The sequence below is a fragment of the Spodoptera frugiperda genome, chromosome 28, assembly GCF_023101765.2.
Source record: "Spodoptera frugiperda isolate SF20-4 chromosome 28, AGI-APGP_CSIRO_Sfru_2.0, whole genome shotgun sequence".
In the NCBI taxonomy this organism is placed as follows: Eukaryota; Metazoa; Arthropoda; class Insecta; order Lepidoptera; family Noctuidae; genus Spodoptera; species Spodoptera frugiperda.
This window is the reverse complement of record NC_064239.1, coordinates 3,126,612-3,145,309: the sequence shown is the minus strand read 5'-3', so window position 1 is coordinate 3,145,309 and position 18,698 is coordinate 3,126,612. Positions and strand designations below refer to the sequence as shown.

Sequence of the window (18,698 nt, the reverse complement as noted above, 5' to 3'; positions counted from 1 at the left end):
ATTCGTTAATTATTAATTTTGATAAAATGTTTATACTACAAGTGAGTTTTATAATAATGTTTTATAATTTGTGTTAAATAGTGATAATGTACCTTGCAGTGGCTATAATTATAATAGTGGCAAGTTTAGTCAAAGTGCGTCGAAGGCCTGTAAGTTATATTTTTCTTTCTTAAGTAACTGTTTTTTTTTTTAATATTAAACGTCTTAACGAGATAATCAATTACATATTTTAAAAAAAGTACTATAACACGTGGCCTCTCTTTGTGATGTCTTTCCCCAGGAGACAAAGCCTTAAACTTACTTATATATACGTGCCCACATACATATGTGTCTATCATCACTCTAAGCCTATCTCTATAGCCACTTCCTTCTCGAAAACAACGGAAAACTCCATAAAATCATGTCCATAAACAATAAAACGTAATAGCCTCTTAATAAACCTTTACATAGAGAATCATCTAGAAAATCTTCGCGCCTGCGCGATACCCATTGGCCTCTAACAACCACGCAACCGATTTTCCACTCTATCACCGGGTAATAGCGCTCAAAATAGCTCGATCGATAGTTGGGAAAGCTCTGAAGTGATGAAAGATGCTGAAATGTTCGTCTTGAGCGCAACAAGTTGAGGCGACGGTTTATTATGATAATAGACTTGCCCTCTTGTATAATGGGATCGCCCATTCATCCTTGTTTGGTGAAATGTGGATTTAGTGAAAATAAACTCTTGCGGTAATGATAGACATGTTAAGTGACGAGTACGTATGTTTTAATGTAGATTTTTTTACAAGGTAACTTATCTAGATCTGAGCCTCCGCTACATAATTTTTTCCATAATGTTTTTCGCCTAGTGGTTCAAGTTTATTACAAACAAAATCTACAACAGTTCCCTAATTACATCCGAGCAAATAGTAAGCAAATTACTTTTTTATGGTATAAGCCGGTAAACGAGCAGCCGGATCACCTAATAAGCAATCGCGGTAAGCAATCGGCGCCAGAAACGTTACAAGTACGTTGCCGACTTTTTGGGAGTTGGGAATTTAAGGGAAGATTGGGAAGAAGAGGTAATTGGGCCTCCGGTAGCCTCACTCTGTCCTACACAACGCTACGGTATATTAAAACAAAACTTACAACAAACAATTCAGTCCACAACACAAGCTATGCAAATCCTTCCAATTCCATATTCACCTAATTGATCCATTATCAATTCAACATTTGATTTATATGACCACCACGTCAAATTATATGAAATAACTTCTATTATTGAATAATAAATAATGCCACGCACACTTAACAATGTTTATAAAGTGCTTTTTATCAGGACTTATTCAAACAGGATTTTAATAACAGCAATTTCGTAATTTGTACAAAGTATCTTGGAATTTAATAACTTAATCGTTGGAGAGATAATAAAGATATAGTCTACATTTAAGTGCCAATTACGAAGGTATAATATACAATTATATGTATAACATAGATAGACTTATTCTAGCTACAGGTACGGTGCCTAGATTTTATCGATTCGGTCTAGACCTGCGCAGTTTGGGTTTTGGTTGTGTTCTGCGCAGATGAAAATAGAGCTTACATAGTTCCTAGGACATGTCTGTACCCCCTCCCCTCTCGCAGCCCCTTCACCCCGCGTCTCACCCCTCGGTAGCTGGCAGCCATCTTTGTTGGAAATAATGTTCAACTGTTATGTAACTTGCAATTTATGATAAGTTTTTTTTATAATATTTTGTTGAAGTGAATATTTTTTTAGAAATACTTATCGTTTCGTTTATGGAATATAAGATGGTTTTCAACATATGAAGTTGTTGATTCAAACATTATTTGCTTTTGTTCTTACACGTTTTTGTTTAAGTCTGTGACTGCCAATAGAAAACTGTTGAAGGCAAATCCTCCGCTAACGTCGGTCACCGGTGACCACCACGGCGTTCAATGTGTTAAGGAAACATCAGTCTAAGATTTTCCTTTAATTAAGATTAAAAGGTGATATAATTTTATGGCCTCATAACAACGAGCATTGTATGAATTTTTGATATTAAAAGTAACTTGTGTTGAATTATAATACTGATATCTGAGATCTTCGTATTTTTCTTCGATGAAACTTATTTGCATTTGTAATAGCTTTGATAAAACGTAATGACGTCAAAGTGAACTTAACAAAATTATCATTATCACAGATAGATATGACGTAAGTTCACAAGTAACTTACAACGAACGAGTGGAAACAAAACTTACATTCTTCTTGAATAATAACGTTTTTTGATAAGGTAGGCATTGCAATTAGTCTTAAAAAGTTTTAAAAATCCACTTATTACACAAAGCAGCAAATTAATTTACAGCAATAAGCTTTAGTTACATTTATTGCGTACAAATCATATTACTACTTTCGGACAATGGTAGAACACACAATTTTGACTAACAAATATAATTTGTCAAAAAAACAAAAAAGTTGGTGTACCTCTTGGCAACATTTTACATGAAAACTTTTTGGTGACATCACACAATATAATAATAATTTGCGGAGCACCTCAATCTTTCAGCTATTTAAGATGTTAGCCGTTACATTTTTATCTCTTATCTTTATTACAACAGCTATAAATAAACATCAATCAAAACTATTTCTAGTTCGCATTGTTGACTACAATCTGTGACTTAGATGACATGAATTAATGGCGCGTACTAACTACGCGCGGACTGCGAAGTGTTGATAAATCTTAATGAACCGACACGATCGTCCCTCCCCTCAATTTTCATAGCCGTTACAAACATTTGTGTCATGTTATTTGTATTTGTAGAATGTAACGGTCTTTGTCACTATTTGCAATTACATTGTAGTTTTATTCGGGAAAGATTTTTTGTACAATACACGTTAACTTCCGCACTCATTCATTTAAAGATTTCTTAAACTATTCCTTGGCAACTATTTTGTTTTGTTAACAAATGCTAAGGATTGGGTTAAGTAATAATAAAACGACGGGGTAGATTCATCTCTTTTTCCAAAAGAGTATTATAGCTGCCATCAACGGGGAGATTCCTATAATTACGTAGAACGTTATCCCCCCGTTTGGCGGTTCGGGGATTACTGTATAAAAGATTCTAGTTTTTTAGAGAGTGTTCCTGCCCTAAGTCTCTGTTTAATCCGCGGCTCCGGCTCAAGACTCAAAGCAGGAGAATAAACAGGGTAGTTTTTAGTCAGAAAGAGTCTGGCACTCCCTCCCGCCTCATCCAAGGCGGGAGAAGCAATTGGATGATTTTTTCCCCTCAAAAAAGAAGTTCTCTATTTAATGTGTAATCGGATCTTATGATTCCTGAGGAAAGAGTAGCTGTGGTGGTATATTTACCCATATGTATTCTACTCTACCATTACCATACAGTTTAACGCAAATGCAGACGTGTAAAAATATCGCCATTGGAACAGCAAAACAACCAAACTTTTGAGCCACTAGACCCACAAAGATTTAAAATTAGTAATTCATCTCAAGTAGGTTTTATTCATAAATTCTTATTAAGATAACGTTTTATTCTTTGTTTACAATCGATTACTATCAACATGCACGACTCATCATTATTCCGGTCCCGTAGTCCGAGTGTAGACTGTTTAGCTCCGGGATCCGGGATCAAATCGATTGTTTAATTTAACTTGTCATTTCTATTTTTACTTGTAATACGAAGAAGTGACAAGTGAACGGCTAAGTTGGCGCTTAGTTTAAAGCTTTGACATTGAATCGATATTCAAGTTGAGCGAAGTAATCTAAGTATTCTCAATGAGGAATCAATAATTATTCTTCAATATCTTTGGCGATTTGTAGCCTTAGTATGAGTTTGCTTTACGTTTGGTTTAACAAAACGAGAGTGCGTTCGGCGCTCTGATTTGCCGGCTCGAATAAACCAACTAATAAGAGTACCGAACGTACTCTCGTTTTGATTCCTTTAAAAGGAAAGCAAACTCATACTGACGGTACTGATGGACAAAAGATTTTAAATTTTTCAAAAAGCAAGCAGATTTTCTTCTTTCAAAAATGTTCAGTAATTACACAGAGTCTGGAACTGTGCCCGTATAGGGATATAATAACTCCCTATTAAGAGTATTACCTATCAAAACTGGCAAAAGTTAATATTTTCTACTCTATAACAAGAAAGATCTATCCAGAAAGATAATACCTCACTTCATACCATACCTAATACTCCAGTTAGAAACACGAGAAGCACTTGAATCTATCTAGTATATTCAGTCATAATGATTCGACCTAGTGATTAGATAAATGAACGGCTAGACTAAACAATGTAAGGGAAATATGAAACTTCAAATCAGTAAACTCTATACAAGTTTATTGAATCAGACCAATGGTATTTAGGTATTTAGTGCTCCCAATTAAACGCTATGTTTGAGATCTAGAAATATTTTACAGTCGGTGTTTTATAGTATTACTAGCTTCTGCCAGCGGCTTCGCTCGTGTTCCTGTGAGATAAAAATTACCAACAACTCAAGTTAGGTCGTAACTTGTCTGTACACTACCATTTCATCAAAATTCGTTGAGTAGTTACAGCGTGATTGACGGACAAACATGCAAACAAACACAAACTTTCACATTTATAATATTAGTGTGATATAAAGTACGCCCAGTAGGATAGGCAGAAAAGTTGTAATTGGCTAACACAATTCTATCTACATATCTGTATAACTTACACAATCTACTATCAAATAACCCGAGACGAAGTAATCGGGAGTCACACTACTAACAATTAATGAGATAATTATTAAATATGCAAAGTTGTCATTTTTAACACCATATGTAATAATTACAACACGAAGGATAGGGTGTCCCAGCCAAGTAGGGCGAAAAAAAAATTTTCGATTTTAAGTACGCATACCCTCTATATTTTTTTTATTTGACCATAATAACTAAAATAAAAAATATCATTGGTATCGGATAACGGGAACCCGTGCCGACTTGATGTCAAAGTTTCAAGAAAAATGTTGTATGGAGATTATAAGGAAAATCACTTTAAGTTAGCTTTAATGTTATAAATTAATATTTTTTATTATTGTAAATATTTATTTATTATTAAAATAATATTATATATAAAATTTCCTCTGTAATGGCATTCTTCTACAGTCAGGATATTTCAGTCTGTGTTCCTGTGCGCAATGTAGTAATAACTGTTTTTGTTCCTCTTCAAGTGTGATTTTTTTCGTGGAAATCTTGCATTAATTTCACTGCTCCCTCATTGGCTGTATCATTTACGGCTTCAGTATTAACATTTGTGCCTTTACTTGTAGAAAAATAGCATTCTTTGACCATGAATAGGACCTAGTGTAGGAAACTGTCATCAATGTTAAAACGATCGAACAAGGCCTTACTTTGGGAGGAGTTACATATGGAATAATCATCAATGTTGAGTCCAAGTGCCTCAATAGTGACCGCCTGAAGGACACGTTGGAACATATTGGTGTATAGGTGGCGGTATGCCCTGTATGGGCTGAGCACCGCCGTGTCCTCAGGGATGTGCTCAGCGACGGCGACCTCTCGCGTCCGACATTGGTTCAATCCATGGTGCGGAGCGAGGGAGACTGGGATGCGATCTCCTCTTTCTGCGAAGCAGTCATGCTAGCTAAGGAAGAAGCGGGACGCGTAAGGAAACGAACCTTCTCAAGATCTAACCGTCACGAGAGGCACTCCGGGCGTCAGGCAACGATATCTGGCCACCATAAGTGCGGGTCTGCGGACGGCGAGCAAAAGGTTGCTCGTCGCCCGATTAGAACCAGACCCGTGCGGTACAAAGAGCCATCAGACCAACATAGATGGGCCCAGTAGGGCTGATACCTGATCCGTAGCTACGACTTACCTAGCGAGTTTACCAAGGCTCCGGTTTTTGTCCACTCCAGCTAAGTGACCAGGCCTGCCAGCCTCTTTCTGTCGCTACAAGAAGATCCTATCTTCATCTATCTTTATTGAGCGCCGAATCTGATATGCATTGTCGAATAAATTGTCCAAATTAGAAATAAACTTGAGGAGGCCGTTTAAATAAGTCTTGGGTTTTGTTCGCATTTTTTTTTGTAGATCTCTCCAAACTTGGTATAAGGTTACTAGCTTCTTAACATAGTTGGGTAATGCTTTAGTTGATATACGGGCTTTTTCCCAATAAATAATGCACTCAGGAATAGTTAGGTTTGCACTTTCATTGATTATATTGTCTTTGCGAATGTTGTAAATCAAAACTGCCAATACTTGGCAATTGGAGGGCAATTTCGAACCGCTAATTTGATGTTATACATCACCTATGAAGAATATGCACTTTTTAGAACTGCGTAATACCCCTGACATCTTGACTAAACGAAAACAATATGTTCACAAATAAATCAAACAAGTAATAACTAGCACTGCGATACGATAACTCCGACGCGTCAAAATTTGCAAGTACTGACATGTATCAAGGCAAGTCGGCACGGGTTGCTGTGCTTCTAGGTAAATGAAACTTTATTTACGTGTATGTTGACACTATTCGAAAATAATTAGAGGGTATGCGTTCAAAAATACCGACTTTTATTTTTTGGGACACCCTAACGAAGGACCTTTAAATAAATAAAAATATAATTGTTAGCAATAACTTTATCATATCGCATTCAATGATTTTCAGGTTTACCTACACGTTACGTCATAACTCAGTACTTTCCACAAAGTAGCATTACATATGCAAACATACACACTAAGCAAATATATTCTCTATACGTAGATACAACCGTATAGTGACTTATCTCTGAATCGATCGCGAAATGTGAGCTCCAATCGATAAATCGATTTGACATCATTGTCGAGTTTGTTGACATGGTTTTTACCACTGTTTACGTCAATAGTGACATTTTAGGCAAACTGAGCTTATGAAAGTCAATAACATAGAGCAAGTTACAGTCATTATTTATAAAGTGACAGTCATCAGCAAGATTTTAGTAAGATAGGTGATATTTTTTTAAACGTTGCCCCCCATATTAATATTTTCTCCTGTGTCATGGGTGCGTTTACAAATATACAAATTCACATGCACATCACGCCCAGACCCGAAACAACAATTTGTAATCACACAAAGAGTTGTTCCTTGCGGGAATCGAACCCACTATACGTTGCGCGGCAGCTGGTCACCCAGTCAGCGCGCTAACCGTGCAGACATTTTTAAAAGGCATTTTGTATGTTTTTCTTAACTTAAGGATGTCGACACGAATATTACGTTTCAGTCTTATTTTAGTTAATATAATTAAAAAAAAACATGCAAAACAGAAGAAGCATGTTTAACATAAAATATAAACACTTTTACAGTTTTCACATTTACATATTATATACTTACAATCAAAATAAGTCGTAAAACTTAGTTGTAAAAACACCACAAGATACCATGTTAGGTAATACATAAAATTAGTCTTAAGTAATTAAAATTAGACAATAATGGGATGAACAAACAATTTTATATGATTTTATTAGTTTTATTACCAACTAACTCTCCGCTTCTAGCTTTGTCCTCAGATGATGATACTGTATGGGACCATCACCAATACTTAGACTTGGAACTTCCACAATAGCGAAAATCTCATAAAAAATAGTTTAGTAGTTTTTGAGTTGATTGTAAACGTACAGTCAGTACAGGGATTTTGGTTTGGTGTATTATAACATGAAAGGATCTTTTAATTACCTTAATGGTATTTAATTCCGGGACAAATAGAATTGTGTGAGAAATTTCTTAAAAAATGTTTCATTCATATGTTGTATAAGCGTTAGTCACGTATATGGAAGTCATTAAAAGTTATAACATTTATAATGCTACAACATTCTCCAATATACTATTATATTATCAAAACAAAAACTTAATTTTAATCTACCTCTATCTTTAAACTTTCTTTTAACTAATAGTATCTTCATACTAGGACTACTACCATGTCATTTGTAGGTGCATATACAAACTCAAAATACACAAACCAGATCCTTATGTAACACCTACACACACTGTAAAACACACATCAATTTCTAACTTTATATTGATATTAAAACTTCGCCTTTCACTTAGAGTAGTTTTCCTGTATCGTACAAACATTACTTTTACATAAACAATACTCTCAAATGCCAAACAACAGAGGACAGTCAAACAAGTTCGACTACGGCAGTATCCGAGATTTCCCGTGCAATGATAACCAATCTACCTACAATTGGTGAACGGCAAATTCTCCTTCATGGGGAACACGGTGCCAAGGGTATACGGATTCGGGGAGTTGCCTTGTTTATGAGTACCGGCAGCGAAAGACTGGGGATCGCCTTCTGCAATACCGCACATCAGAAATGGCTAACAATCTCGCCAGGCCTTGCCTCCCTTCTGAATGGCAGCACTTTTAAAACAAGCATGAGGCGCAGAGTCTTCGAAGCACTGCCAGAAATAAAACTGGTGGGTCAAAGCTGTCGACTGTTGCGAACGCGCAACAAAACAATCGCAATGTTTTCCGGCGTTGACGCGATGACCTGCTTCGAACAGGCATGTAAGGTGTTGTCCGGTATAGGCAAGTGGGGTCAAGTAGAGGGCGTACAGTCAAGGGTTATCAGCGTGGATGCTGCAGTGGTGGCTTCCGAGAAGGGAAAGATAGCGGATCTCATGGGCTGTGTTCAGGCTTCCGAACATCATGAGGTCATCGTTTATGAGGACAGGGGTGAAGACCTTAGCTTCCTCAGAAAAACGGTCCAGGATCCGCCAAGCGTTGATTCCTTAAGTGGTTCGGAGCGTTTGCAGCAAAAGTATTTGGAACAGAGCGCTCTGCAACAACAGCAACGAAACGCTGAAGGGCAACACAAGGAACGAACCTCGCGAAGTAACCTGTGGGCAATAACATCAGCCATTTGCACGGCTGCGGGTATTATTTCATCACCCTTCAAAAGGGGAGCGTCCGGATCCGCTCGCGGGGAAGTAGCGTCGCTCAAGCACATCCTGCTCAATCCAGGTCACCACCAACAAGAGCTGCAATGGGTCATGTCCGTCCGCCGAAGCTTCGCCATGCCACCACACCTAGGGACCATATCATAAACGCTTTCCTCGAGTTTGTCGCAGTAATAGAAGCAACAAAGCAAGTCAATCAACGAACTTGCAAAACGATCCTGCAGGCTTACCTGCAGGGTAACGAGCTCATACTGAATGATAGACTCGAGGCAGCGGAAGCAGTCATATACGACAACAGTACGTCGAAAGTATTGAGAGGAGCTTCGATAAGTCGTAGTATGGCAGCTTACAACGCTACCGCAGGATTTGTGTCTCTGGACGAGAAGGAGTCGGATCAACGCGGAGTTGTGAAATTTAGAACTCCTCCCGAAGACTCCTTAGTGGTGGTTGCCAGGTGCACCAGGATTATGCTGGACGGTGGGATTTTGGAAATGGCAAAATCCATTTCTGAGTCTGGGCCAGACGGCGTTCTCTTTGGGAGTTGGGACACCCCGACGTTTCACTGGACAAACGGCGTACCAGGATGCGGCAAAACTACCTGGATAATTGACCAATTCGAAGCGGAAAGAGATTTAATCGTCACCACAACAACTGAAGCGGCAAATGACCTGAGAGACAAACTATCCTGCCGAATCGGGGGGATGGTCAAATCAAAGGTCCGAACAATGGCGTCCATTTTGGTGAATGGATTCAAAGGGCAAGAGAGCTGCCATCGAATGATGGTAGATGAGGCTCTCATGAATCACTTTGGGGCCATTGTGATGGCAGCTAGAATAACTCAGGCTAAAGAAGTCCTGCTGATTGGTGACGTGAATCAACTTCCCTTCATTGACCGCGACAACCTCTTCCCCCTTATTTACACCCGCCCTACGCACATCGTGGCTATAAGCCAAGAACTTCTCTGCACTCACAGAAACCCAATGGACGTAGCATATGCTCTTGGTGCCGTGTACCGAGGTATTTACTCGGCAAGGTCGAATGTGAGATCCCTTGAGTTAAAAAGCTTCTCGGGAGCGCAGATCCCAAAAACTTCACCGAACACGTTATACCTAGTACATACCCAGGCAGAAAAAGAGTCCCTAAAAAACCAGGGATACGGTTCAGGTGCGGGATCACGCGTACTCACGGTGCACGAGGCCCAGGGGCTATCGTTCGCGGCAGTGGTAGTTGTGAACACAGCGCAGAGGAGACAGCGGATACACGACAGCGTACCGCATGCCGTCGTAGCTATATCTCGTCACACTGACAGCTGTGTTTACTACACGGATGTCAGTGACGACGCGATCAGCAAAATCATCAGACGAGCGGTGGGTGAGAGTGAGCAGGGGATTCGGGACTACAATCTGAAAATGGCCATCAGGAATAGGGACGCGACGGTTATCGGCGCTCTTTTGGGCGGGGAGGGCTCGTTTAGGGCTTGAGTTCTGTTGCTGGGACGATGACGTTGCCTTTTTTATTAAAAACTGTATTAATGTCGTGTTATTGCACTCACTATGAGTGTAATAACATAAAATTAGGGTAAAAACGATTACATTAACATAACTACTTTGTGTGTGTTTGTTGCAAATGTATGTATAAGTAAAATCCGTAATAATAATTATTGTAGATGTAAATGTATTTATAAGATTGATGACAAATTGCGCTGGCACTGCTGGAATCGACTCACTGCCGCGTGAGCGGAGACGTCATGCATTCCTAAATGCTCTACAGTCGGTGGCGCTGTGGGCTGGGTCGCTCCGTTCCCTACATAATGGTCGATCGGACCGATTGCTGGCCCACAAGTCATGCTCGTGAACGGGTGCCTTCTGCTGGAGCAGGTCGGCTCACTCACCGTGCTGGTGGGTTGGTCCTGCAGGTCCAGTGTAATGCAAGTTATGTAATAGGATCCTATGTATTATATAAGAATAGTTGTATTGTAATATTTGTGGTTGTAGTAGCATGTAATCCTTTTCGTAATAAGTTCTAGTTTTTGTAAATTATAACTAATTGTATATTTGTATAACAAGGGCACGGACTCGAGTCCGTGGAGATTAATTTATATAATATATAAAAAAAAAAAAAAAAAAAAAAAAAAAAAAAAAAAAAACAACAGAGGCCCAGAGGTTTAAGACGCCCACTTCTCATACATAGGGGTGCGAGTTCAAAACCCACCAACCTAACAAACGGTAAAGGAAAACATCGTGAAGAAACCTGGACTTATAATTTCTAAGTTTGAAATCGCCAACCCGCATTGAGCAAGCGTGGTGATTAATTATCAAACCTTCTCCATCTGAGACTTTGGTCAGCAGTGGCCATTAATAAGCTGTGATTGTGAATGGATAACACAAATAATAAACCAAATAGAACCCACAACAGTTTATTTAGCCGCTAAAAGCCGAACTACTTAACATAAGTAATTAGACAGCATAAAAGCTAGTAGTCTATCAGTTGATCTGCATACGTTTAAACCTGGAAGAATAATTTTACTTCTATTGACCACAAATTACGTTAGATGGACGCAATCGTCGGGCCGTGTTGGTCCATGTAAAACAAAATGCAAGTATACTTTGACAATGATAAAGGTGTAGTACCTTTATCATTGTAAGTAAATTCAGAAGGTCTGCTTAAAACAACCCACAATTTGGTACAAACTTGTTGTTATATTAGAGCTTTTTATTTCACACTATGTATTTAGTTATGGAGAGTGGCCGTTACTGCTACTGCCGAGGAAGGGGCTTCAGGTTTTCACCCTATTTCTACCCGACTGGAAGAAGGGTATTTTTCTATGTTTATTACGGCATACCATACATCTTTGTCAATAATGAGATTGTTTAATAAATGCAGGCTTTTTCTGATGTAATGATATTAAAAATCAATAAACACTTATTTCTCATTCCCATATCGGGACCTGAACTTGAGACATTAGCAAATAAATCAAATTAACAAATAAAATTAATATAGGTACTGATTAAAAAGAAACAAGTTTTTGTTTTTAACAAATTATAGAAATTTTGACATAAATTAGCTTTACTTTTGCATAAATTTTATTTACTTGCACTGTGGTTCGCAAGCGGGGGACGCGTGGACGCGCCGACAGATCGTCCGCCCACGAGCGGCGCCCGCGCAGGTGCGCCCCGCCCCCCTACACCCGCACTGTACATAGATTAAACATAGAAGCATTATTGACTTTTTTATTAGGTGAATATTTTTTTAACATCTTCTGTACATATAAAACCAGATATGTTTATTTTAAAACAAAAAGGATGACGAAACTCATTTTTAATGTTTGTGTGATTTTAAAAGCAATATTAGCTATATTTTTTTGCTATTCTCATAAAATATTATGGTTCTTATAAAGATAAACCAAGTTCAAGGCACTAATATACCAACCTACCGATACACTATATTTATAAACACATTTTTTCTGTAAAATTTACCAGTGTCGCATCTCCGCGCCTCCTCCCACCTACTCTTTGGCAGTAGAAAGCTTGAATGAACACTAGTGAATGGACATCGTGTACAGCTCTGATTCGAACTTAGGCCATGTCTGGACCATGTTCAGCCGGCTCTGCAGACCGGTACTTTATCAACACTTAGCCATATGCATTGAAATTATATTACCAGGCTTTCTTGCATACGTATTGATTCAATCACATAAACTATTTTGTATGTTTCTAGTTTTATTCGTACTCGTACTGTTTACGTTTTCTATGGTTTGTGTTTTTTGTTGCTGGGTTTACTTTGTACTATGATATAACATCGTATAATATATAATATAATAATTTGTTCTCCCAAAGGACACCAGAGTTTTATTCAATTCCATGGAGCGTTTTACAGGCCAGGAGACGTCATTTAATTGTTTTACTTATCATTCTTTCAAAATAGTAGTTCAGTATTGTATCTTTCCGCATTTAATAATCCAGTTTTTTTTGCATTTAATAACTTTTTTATTTGATAGGGTTAGAAATTTTGGCAGATTTTGCACGGATCAACTACCATTCGTTTTTTTGAAAAGAATATTTTATTAGACCATTTGCCAAGCAATTCTCGACTATCCACATCGATGGCAACATTACACACCCATAATTATTATGTACCTGCCGCACGACCTATGACTTTTATCTCCTTTCCGACACATAAAAGATTCTTGCAACAGCCATTAATCTGAACATGAGATCGAATCGTTCACACGGATGTCTTTCATAACTTTTGATTAAACATAATTAAAATAGAATTACTACTTCCTAGGACATCTTAATACAAGACATAAATAATTATTAGCAATAGTAAATTGATTTCATTAAGGTAATTGGACGGATTGGTCGGAAGACAGAAACCTGAATTGGAATCGAGTCAGCAGGTCTTTACTATGTGCGTGTAAGCAAGGAAGCGAGCGAGACAGGTCATTGCGGTTAAAAGTTAGGTGGTGTTTAGAAGAAAACTCGGAATAGTCAATAATTAATTGTTATCCTGAGAACATTAATCTTAAATTAACTAAAAGTCAGGGTTAACTCACGTAAATTTATGGAGAAAATCTCTACTAATTTCGAGTCATAGAAGGACTCTTAATCGTGAGGAGCGTGCGCAGACACGGCGACGTCGCGCAGCCTACTCAGAGTAGGATAATTTACATGAGTAAACCGTGATTTTTTGTTTAATTTAGTATTTCTCACGATAGTTACTACAAAAACATTGTTTTTTTCTTATTAATTTAGTAAATTACATTATTTTTTAATCTTTACAATTAGCCATCATAAACACAATCCCTTCTCATATTTAAAATTCTAGCAAACAGGTAGGTACAAAAATTAATTTAAACATAATTAAATCAATTATGTACCTACTTGACGTTAAGCGGATCAAAGGACGCCGGTACAAACATTTTGATACTATCTTAATCTTCCCGCCTACACCGTCACACACAATGGACCAAGCTCATTTTTTACGAACAAAATCATCGGACAATGATGTTATGTCATGTAACATTTGATTGATAGGAATTGTACTTCACAGAATACGTGGATTGATAAAAACTCTCTTGATTTGCATTTTTCTTGATGCTGATGACTAATTGCTAACATTGATGGATTTATGAATGTTTTTGTGCGATCCGTTTTGAGGTCTGTCGCTGTTTGATAAAGAGTGTTCTGAGTTTAGGAGTTGTAGGTCACGGAAATTTACCGAAATACATAGGTAACATTACGCAACTTCTTTACTCAAAAACTAATCTGGAAGATCGTATAACCTAACCAATCACTATGCATCTAGAGAGTTTCCAAATTCTTACAAAAATACTCCCAATTTCTATCACATACGGTACCCATTTTGATGATAACTTTGTCCACAGATTCGCAATGGGCCAACAAGAAGTCTTAATTATGGCGATAAGCATCGTCGGGGCCATGGGCTTTATCCCCCATGGGTCTATTGGGGAAAAGGTTTGTTTTACAATTATTATTTACTAGATTCTACCAGCAGCTTTGCCTGCATTTCCGTGAGATAAAAACAATCCATCACCCAAGTCTGCTCATATCCAGTCTATATACCAAATTGCATCAAAATCCGTTCAGTAGTTTCGAGATTATTGACGGATAACATCGAAACAAACAAACTTTTACATTTATAATATTAGTTTGAAATGAGATATCCAATAACTTCTAAACTACTTAAACATATTATACAGTTTTTTTCTTTACTCAAGACTTGGCTGCACATACAGAAGAACTTAATCAAATACTTTTAATAAATTTTATTATTATCAGAAAATTCTTTTTAAACACATGCAGAATAGGAGCCCCCAATTAGCGTCTCCAACCGAGATTCAAACACAGGCTCCTCTCCACAGGACCATATGCTGACGGAGGCTTTGCTACGTGAAGTGGTGGAGCGTATGGGCAAGGAGTTCAACGACGCGGCCTCCAGCTACCTGGAGTACCCTGCCAGCGAGCGCCACCTCGCGCTCATGGCCAGGGCTAACAAGGAGCTGGAGAACGAGCAGTTGGACTACGATTCTCTGATTGACGGCAACCCTAACCCCAGCCTTCGTGACCAGGAATATCTGCAGCACAGGTTTGTTTGTGTTTTGTCAAGGTCATCTTTCTGTTCTGTTGTCTCATCTCAGATTTCACAGGAACATCATGTGTGGATTCAAATATTTGGATTGATAATATAATCATAATCTGTATAGCCAATTTGGATGAATGACAAGTTCAGTGATCCAAAGTGGTTAAATTTTGCAGGACATAAAAAAAATCTTATTATTTTTTAAATAAGCTACAACATTCGAGTTCAATGTGACAATTCACGATCACATTAATCTTTTCCGGTCCCCTATTAACTCCGCCTGAGAACAATTGTAAACTAACAAACAATTAATGTGCAAACACTCAATAACAATAGAAGAACTCCATTGTGTACAGTTGTCCTAATTTAAAAAGACAAATCAAGTCTAGACGAGGAATTAGAACAAATTAACAGCATTAAGATTGACGGATAACACGATTAGACAATACGCTTGAGGTGTGGCTCTGCCACAAGCTAAGATATTTATAGCTATAGGCCTCCATTGAACACTTGCATAGTCTCCTTTGGCCGCGGATTCATCACACACATTAGACTTTATCGCTTTTAAAGCAAAGAGAGATACAGCTGAAAGAAGTCAGTTCTGTGGACTGAACTAATAGTACGCTTAATATTCTACGACGGGACTAAAGCGGCTCTAGGGCTTAGAAAGAGCACTCTTCAAAAATATAATCTTAGTTTCTCGTCAGGAACTAACCTATTTCGACTATTAAATCAGCCTGTTAAAAGTAACTCTCTTTATATGCCACAATATCTTCATCGTTACTGGACTTCTGACCTAAGGTCTTCGCTACGATTACGCTAATCGTGTCACGACCCTACTAAATTAAACCATTTATAAGAATCAATCCAGACCGATCAGTTAATATTTCAAAATCAGTTTAAAAGTTCATTGCTACCTCCATAATTTGTCTTTAAAAGCAATTAATTGAAATAAAATTCCACGACCAGAATTTTCTTACGATTCCAGAATTTTCTATGGAAAAAATTTTCTACCAACCACTGCATTTCTTTATGGTCTTTTTACAATTCGCTACCTTATTGAGAATTTCGTCTTTCGATTCCAGGATTTTCTGTAGAACACCTTTTGCTACCAACCAATGAATTTCTTATGGTCTTCTTACAATTCGGTACCTCATTAAGTATTTAGTTTTTCGATTCCATAATTTTCCATGAACAACTTTTGCTACCTAACCACTAAATTTCTTATGGTCTTCTTACAATTTGGTACCTCAATGAGAATTTAGTTTTTCGATTCAAGAATTTTCTGTAGAACACCTTTTGCTACCAACCACTGAATTTCTTATGGTCTTCTTACAATCGGTAGCTCATTGTGGGGGCATCAGTACGTAACCGGCGGTGCTGGCGAGGGTGAACAGCGTCTCCAGCCGTCCGGAGTGGTGCCCAACCGACAGATGGTGAAGACAGACGCTGTGCTGCCGGCCTACTGCAACCCGCCTAACCCTTGCCCCGTTGGATACACAGGTACTATTTACAGCTTGTAGAGTCTACATCCAAGTCATCTTTCAAGATTTCGTGTTTTGTTTTGATGTTTTGGTAGATTTTTTTACCATTATCTATTGTTGCTGTCTTTTCTAAACCGATTGGAAACAAAAATAAGATTATTAATACTGGTGGGTATATTATATTTTGTCCAATGCGTTGGAGTTTATGTTTCAAAATTTTTCTCAACTTTTTGTTTTTTCATCATTCCTATCACACTCTATATATAATTCATTATCATACCTTAAAAAATCTTTTGGGCCTTCAATTTGAAACGTTCACCAGAGGATCAAGGCTGCATCAGTGAGTTCGAGAACACGGCAGCCTTCAGTCGGGAGTACCAGCTCGCGCAGCGCTGCATGTGTGATGGAGAACACATGTTCAGCTGCCCTCCCGACTCCTCCTCCGACCTCGACCTTCGCTTCCCGGAGCACCACAAGAATCTCGTCGCCAAGAAGTATAAACCTGCAGTTAGTATGCATGGTTTAATTCTGTAACTTATATCTCGAAGAGAACCTTAACTCTACTCTTCGTAGCGTACACAAAATATTTTTAGAATTTTTATGGTAATTTAGAAGATCTTTTCACTATCTTCTATCCTTTGGAAGCGATTATACCAAGAACTTGTTCTAGTTCTTTACAAATTTTTGAGCTTTGAGCAAGGAATAAAAACCCTTGTCTTATTATATTGATACTAAAACACAAAATTTCCGTTTCCAGGTAGAAAATCCTTATTTGACGGGCGAACGCTTACCGATCGCAGCTAAAAAAGGTTTCGATGTTAATGTGTACTAAGCCTAGTCTTAAATAGATGTATACTATATTAGTTAGTGTCTATCTTAAACGTGAGGCATAGTCATCTTCTAGCCTACTCTTTTTGGCGTTATTATCTTTGTATAAATGTTCTGTTACAACTTCGTTTATGGTGAATTGTGGGTCACAAGTGTTGGCGACGATCTATTTAACCAAACAGCACAAAATACATACTTGGGAAGATTGTGACTTGCAAAGCTGGGTAGGGAATGTTAAAACGATACGGTTGAGGAAACATTATAGGTAGAAGGAAGTAAAATATATTTTTGTAATCCCAATTTAAAACACTGTCACATAATATTTCGAAATTTCTCTTGTAAAACATTATTTTTAAAAAGTAAAACGGTACAACAATACCTAGAAACTTCATTAAAGAAATTATTTATTAATTTCAAATATTTGTAATAATTGATGAGAAGCGTCATAATAATAAAGAAAAATGGTGAAAAAAATGAAAAAAGCTGTGAATTTCGTTAGTTGTAAATAAACGCTCTTTTACTAAGCTGTTATAAATGTGATATATATTTTACGTTTTATTTAATTATATCAATAAGTTTTACATACACATATAAAGTACATTCGATAGATAAAATTTAAAATCCCCCAAAAAAACAGAATTAGTTTTAAGTATTATAATACGTTTTATTATTTTTTTTGAAATAGTCTTCATAAACTAAGTAAGGTTTAAATGAGGAATTAAAAAAATAAGTAGTAATAAGTAATCCAACCTATAGGTATGGGCATTAAATTATAATTGTAGATTATAAGTATGTACATAAAATATTTAAATGATCATACGTGGACGACTCTTATTATTGAAATAGACTATAAATATAATTAGGTAAAATAGGTTTGCATTACATACAACTGTAGTACGTACGGCAATTTAATTGCAATATACATTAAAAAAAACTTTGGACATGGATTTCATAAAAATCACCAGACATAGTTAAGGGAATGCGCAATTAAGTATCTTGTACCATATTATTGCCGCTAAATGAAAATCTACATTAAGAATTACTAGTTAGTATTCAAATAATGTCATAAAGTATATTGCTAGCTGTGATAAGTATTAGTTTAAAATAAAAAAATACAAAAATCCAAAAAAAAATATACATAGTCTAAATTCAAAATTTATTCTTTTTCTTAATTCATTTGGGTCTGTTAATTTTCGAAATTCAAAATTTATTCTTTTTTTAAATTATTCTTGTGGATCTGTTATTTTAAATCTATTTACAGTTTAATTATTATTATGTCTCTGATTAAGCTGTCGTGTGATTTTTTTATATATTTTTTTTTTCTTTCTTCCATGAACAACATGTCACAATAGATTAACACGATTCTTTTCT

General features: G+C 37.1%; 1 protein-coding gene across 4 annotated transcripts in view; it reads left to right on the top strand.

The window, feature by feature from the left end:
- The window catches only part of LOC118264900 (neuroendocrine protein 7B2), a 28,006-nt gene extending 9,546 nt beyond the window's left edge, over nt 1-18,460 (top strand). For all 4 annotated transcript variants that reach the window (XM_035577544.2, XM_035577540.2, XM_035577545.2 and 1 more), the window contains exons 2-6: nt 14,300-14,390; nt 14,798-15,021; nt 16,361-16,518; nt 16,822-17,006; nt 17,257-18,460. In XM_035577544.2, the coding sequence (XP_035433437.1) occupies nt 14,307-14,390; nt 14,798-15,021; nt 16,361-16,518; nt 16,822-17,006; nt 17,257-17,331 (726 nt within the window). In that variant the 5' untranslated portion in view covers nt 14,300-14,306 and the 3' untranslated portion in view covers nt 17,332-18,460. The remainder of the gene's footprint in view (nt 1-14,299; nt 14,391-14,797; nt 15,022-16,360; nt 16,519-16,821; nt 17,007-17,256) is intronic.
- The last annotated feature ends 238 nt before the right edge of the window (nt 18,461-18,698 follow it).